This window comes from Peromyscus maniculatus, chromosome 2 (genome assembly GCF_049852395.1).
Source record: "Peromyscus maniculatus bairdii isolate BWxNUB_F1_BW_parent chromosome 2, HU_Pman_BW_mat_3.1, whole genome shotgun sequence".
Classification (NCBI taxonomy): domain Eukaryota; kingdom Metazoa; phylum Chordata; class Mammalia; order Rodentia; family Cricetidae; genus Peromyscus; species Peromyscus maniculatus.
This window is the reverse complement of record NC_134853.1, coordinates 69,377,000-69,382,047: the sequence shown is the minus strand read 5'-3', so window position 1 is coordinate 69,382,047 and position 5,048 is coordinate 69,377,000. Positions and strand designations below refer to the sequence as shown.

Genomic DNA, 5,048 nt, shown 5'->3' with positions numbered 1-5,048 from the left:
TTGTTTTTTGAGACAGCCTCTCTAGCCCAGATTGTCTTTGTAACCCAGGCTGACCTTAACTTGCAGTGACTCTTCTGTCTCCTGAGGGCTGAGATTAAAGACGTGAGACATCATGAGCCTCTTCTTTCCACCCACCCTGTGCTGGGATCACAGGTGTGCACCACTGTGCTGGTTCGTTTTGTGCTCTTGACACAAACTAGAGTCATCTGGGAAGAGAAAACCTCAACCGAGGAACGGCCTCCATCAGATTGACTTGTTGATGGGTTTGTGAGGGGCATTGTCGTGACTACCAATTGATGATGGAGGAGGGCTTAACCCACTGTGGGTGGTGCCACCCCGCAGGTGGTCCGGGTCCTGAGTTATATAAAGAAGGTAGCTGGGGAGGCCTGGGGCAAGCTAGCAGGTAAGGGCAGCATCCCTCCTTGGTCCCCTAGTTGAGTTCCTGTCTCTAGGTTCCTGTCTTTAGGTTCCGGCTTGAACTCCTGCCCTGGCTTCCCTGGATGATAGACTGTAACAGGTTAGGTAAAATAAACCCTTTCCTTCCCAAGTTGCTTTGATGGTGTTTATCACTAGAGAAAATAGACTATAGACTAACAGCTACCTCACGAGGTTTATGCGGTGCTAGGACTCGAACCCAGGACTCCTGCATGCTAAGTAAACGCTTTGGCAAATGAGTTATATTCTCAACTAACTTTTTCAGGCTGCAGCGTTTTAATTTACAAATCTAGAAATGAAGATCATAATGTGCAATTCACGAAGTACTGTCTTGGGTACTCCATAAATGCTAGCTATTATTATTTATGGTGGTACATATGCACACACCTCCCTACTGGACAGCATAAAACAACTTTACAGGTGGCACTCTCGATTGCAGCCCCGCGACTATCTAAGAAACAGTCGGGATCCACCAGGGAGGGCTCCGAGATTTAAGACTGCGGCCGCCCCCTTCTGGTCTCCTTGCTTCAGACGCACGCGGCCCGGATGAGGATTGTCCCTCGCAGGTTCCTGTCGCAGGACGGAAACGAGGGGTGGGACAGGAAGTGGAGTCTGGCTCAGTTCGGGTGCAAGGCGGCCACTGGAGGAGAGCAAGGTGCAGCGCCTGCCAGCTTTGGAGAAAGAGCCGCAATGTTCCGGATCGAGGGTCTCGCGCCGAAGCTGGACCCCGAGGAGATGAAGCGGAAGATGCGCGAGGATGTGATCTCCTCCATTCGGAACTTCCTCATCTATGTGGCCCTGCTGCGAGTCAGTGAGTGTCCTTCGGGGCCGTGGCCGTGAGGCCACGCGTCCACCCCACCCCTGCACGCGCTCCTGGGTCCTTGAGCTGAGCATCCTGGGGAGGGTGGGCGGCATGCATGTCCAGGGCGGCCCAGCTGCCTGCCCTCAAGGGGTCTGAGGGTCCTGAGACGGTGCCAAGTGCTCGTGGTGGCCGAGGGCGCGTGGCTAAGTCACCTTTGCCAACCCGACGCTTGTGCTTAAGGACCTTCAGGTGCTGACCCTTGAGCAGTACCCTCGTTCGGCAAACCTAGGAACGGTCCCTGGAAAGTGGCTGACCCAAGGTCATTTGGCGATTCAGAATAAACCTGACGTAGAATCCCCAGCTCTTAACTAGGAACCAGACGCTTTCCTTTGGTGCTTGCCTTTGAAATCCGAAAAGACTTGCTTTCTTCGTGTTTATGTGTGCAGAGGGTGAAGTAAATAGTTGGTTTTCCTTTTTCTGAAAGATGGAAAGAGAAAGATAGGCGTCTGTAGAGCTACTGAGAATACCTGAAGTATTCGATTTCACCATTGACAAAAAAGTTAATTTCGTTACTTGATCTCTTCCTTTTACAAGCGAGAGCTTGAGTTCAAGAGGCACATCGGGGTTAAAGACAGACTGACAGATTAGAAAGTAGATGGTTCACTGGGCTAAGGCACTTGCCGCCAAGCTGGGCAACCTGAACTGGATCCACATGGCGGGAGGGAACCAATTTCTGGAAGTTGTACTCCGACCTCCACACCTGCACCAAGGTATGCACGAACATGTGCATACACCACAGACTACACACAAGAAAATGTTTTTTTTTTGGGGGGGGGGGCGGTGTTCAGATAGGATTTCTCCGAGTAACCCAGGCTGGCCTTGAACTCAGAGATCCTCCTGCCTCTGCCTCCTGAGTGCTGAGATTAAAGGTGTGCGCCACCACCGCCAGGTTTTAAAAATCTTTTTATTGCCAGGCAGTAGTGGCACACGCCTTTAATTCCCCAGCACTTGGGAGGCAGAGGTCGAAGGCCAACCTGGTCTACAGAGTTGAGTTCCAGGACAGCCAGGATTATTTCACGGAGAAACCCTGTCTCAGAAAAACAAAACAACAACAAAAGATTTTAAAAATATTAGTTCTCGCCGGTTGGTGGTGGCGCATGCCTTTAATCCCAGCACTCAGGAGGTGGAGCCAGGCCGATCTTTGTGAGTTCGAGTCCAGCCTGGTCTACAGAGCGAGATCCAGGACAGGCACCAAAACAACACAGAGAAACCCTGTCTCGAAGAAAAAAAAAAAATTAAAGGCTTTAGGCCTTCCTCATTGGGTTCTTCGTTTGCTGTGTTCTCTCTGTATTGGAGAGGCCGTCTTGGAGAGCAGAAACACCCAAATCTTGCTCGTCCACAGCCTCCTGAAACCGCTTCACCTTTTCCACCCTCTTAACCATTTCCTACAGAAGAGCTGCCAAGAAAATGTTCCTTAGTGGACTTTGTATTTGATGTTCACCAATGTATCACTTTTTTTTTTTTTCTCGAGACAGGGTTTCTCTGTGTAAAGACCAGGCTGGCCTCAAACTCACAAAGATCCGCTTGGCTCTGCCTCCCGAGTGCTGGGATTAAAGGCGTGCACCACCACCACCGCCCGGCTGATGTTCACCAATGTATCACTTTTTAAAGATTTTTATTTGTCTGCCTGTCCGTGTGTGAACCACATGCCTGCAGGTGCCTGCACCATCCAGAAGGGGGTGTTGGAACCCCTGGAACTGGAGTTAAACAGGCTGCTGTAAACTGCCAGGTGCGGATGCTGGGATCTGAACTCGGGTCCTCATTTACAGCAGACAGGCCTAACTGCCAAGTCATCTCCCGCTTCTCCTAATGTCACTTAGTATTCCAGACAGCTCTTGGTACACCGTTGACAAACCAGCGCAGTGATCGGTAGAATCAGAGAAAGCAGGGGGTGTCTGCCCTCCCACTCACCTTCCCCAGGGTTTCCGACCCTATGCCTCCCAGGTGTTAGTTTTCCCAGGATTGGGAATTGAACCTAATGCCCATTTGTTTCCTCTAGGATTTTGTTCTGTTTAGGTTAAATAAATCCCCAGGGCTAGAGGTATACCTTGGTAACGTGCTTGCCTGGCTTGTGCAAGGCCCTGGGTTCAACTCCCGGTTTGGTGAACTAAGGAAAAGGTCCCCAGAGTAAAGGACCGTGGAGTTATTATAGTCCTGGAGGAAAGTGCAGTAGGGTGGGATGTGCTCTACGCCAGTGGTAACCCAGTGAGACTGGGTGGGCTGCTTTGCAAGGTCCGTGACTCCCTTTGGTTTATGGTACAGGTAGAGAGAGGCTTGGTCACCATTTAGGAGTTGTTTCCAAAACCATATTTCGTCAAGTTTTTTCTTTTTCACCCCAGTTTTGTAATTCTGCAGTACAGCCTGTGGACTCATAGAATGAAACCTACTCTGGGGTTTTTCTTTCAGCTCCGTATATCTTAAAGAAGCTGGACAGCATATGAGGATGGGAGTCCCATGGATGCATGGCATGAAGAGACCTGACGACAGTTTCTCCTCCTGTCTGCAGATGAATTGGCCCAGAAAGCTGTAAGACTGATGCAATGGACATAAAAACTCCACTTGTTAAGAACAAGTTGAGCTTTGGGAACCGACCTTCATAGCTGAAATATAAAACTATTTGAGAAGTGCACAAAAGATGTCTTGTGTCACAGTGCGCCCTCAGGCCTGTGATAGCCACCTCTGTGAGTGTTGATGGAATTGTCAAAGTGTCGAACTCTAAGGGGTTAGGTCTGAACGGCACTGTCTTGGCAGTCATTTCTGTTTACAGCTTCTGTTTCAAGTGTATTTGTGAAGAGTACTGGAGTCCACATACATCCACAATGACATCTGAGCACAGAACCGTCAGTCTATATTTTTAATAAACATTCTGATGAAAAAAGCTTGGGTTTTGGTGGGTTTGTTTGTTTGGTTGGTTGGTTTTTTATTTTTGTTTTTTTGTCCCACTTTGGCCATCACTAGTGAAACTGCTGCAATATTGAGACTATTGCGCCTATGGTGAGTTTCTTTTGAACTTTATGTAGCGTTCATTATGCTTCTTTGCCAAAGTCTTAATGAACTACAACGCACTGCTTCATGCTGAAAATGCAAACACAGTGAAAGGAAAAATGCTGTAGTTTAAAATCAAATTGTTCTCTAGCTTTGTTGGCTGAAGGGGGCGGTCCTCCACAGCCTCTAACCAGGCTCGCCTCTTTAACTACTATATGTGGGCTTTGTTTTTAACATTGTTTTTAGTTTATGTATGTGTGTGTCTGCCTACGTGGATGTATGTACCATGTGGGTTCCTGGTGCCCGTGGAGGCCAGAAGAGGACACTGGATTCCCTAGAACTGGAGTTGCAGGTGGTTAAGAACTGTCGTGTGGGTGCTGGGCCTTCTGTAAGACCAGCGACATTCTTAACCACTGAGCCATCTCTCCAGCTCCACCAGCGTGTGTCTTAGTAACATCACGGTGCTGTCGTGATTTCTGTTTTAGTTACTGCCCGCCTGCTCGCTCGCTGCTGGGTGGATCGCTGGGACATGGGTTTCTGTCAGTTTTCTAGACCGATCATCATACATGTTTGTCACCCCGTCTTCCTGTGTGCAGCCTCGTGTGACTGGCTAGACCAATGGTTTTTCTGTTCCTACAGACTTTCCCTTTTAACCCCTAGGTTTAGTTTTCCTGTGAACTTTCCACTAAATTAACTTTTCACCAGGTACCAAAATTGTTTACATCATTTGGTTTGGTCAGGCACCCCGTCTTCGAGTCTTCCCTAG

At 48.9% G+C, this 5,048-nt stretch overlaps 1 protein-coding gene across 1 annotated transcript; it reads left to right on the top strand.

Annotated features, from left to right (window-relative positions):
• Window positions 1-1,031: 1,031 nt before the first annotated feature.
• On the top strand, window positions 1,032-3,931 carry Tomm5 (translocase of outer mitochondrial membrane 5). Its single transcript, XM_006986040.4, has 2 exons — window positions 1,032-1,246; window positions 3,704-3,931. The coding sequence occupies exons 1-2, from the start codon at window positions 1,126-1,128 to the stop codon at window positions 3,736-3,738; spliced, it is 156 nt and encodes a 51-aa protein (XP_006986102.1). The 5' UTR covers window positions 1,032-1,125; the 3' UTR covers window positions 3,739-3,931.
• Window positions 3,932-5,048: the final 1,117 nt, after the last annotated feature.

Coding starts and splice junctions, on each gene's coding strand:
- Tomm5 (XM_006986040.4), top strand. CDS start 1,126: ATGTTCCGGATCGAGGGTCTCGCGCCGAAGCTGGACCCCGAGGAGATG. Junction 1,247..3,703: donor TGTGGCCCTGCTGCGAGTCA/GTGAGTGTCCTT, acceptor TTTTTCTTTCAG/CTCCGTATATCTTAAAGAAG.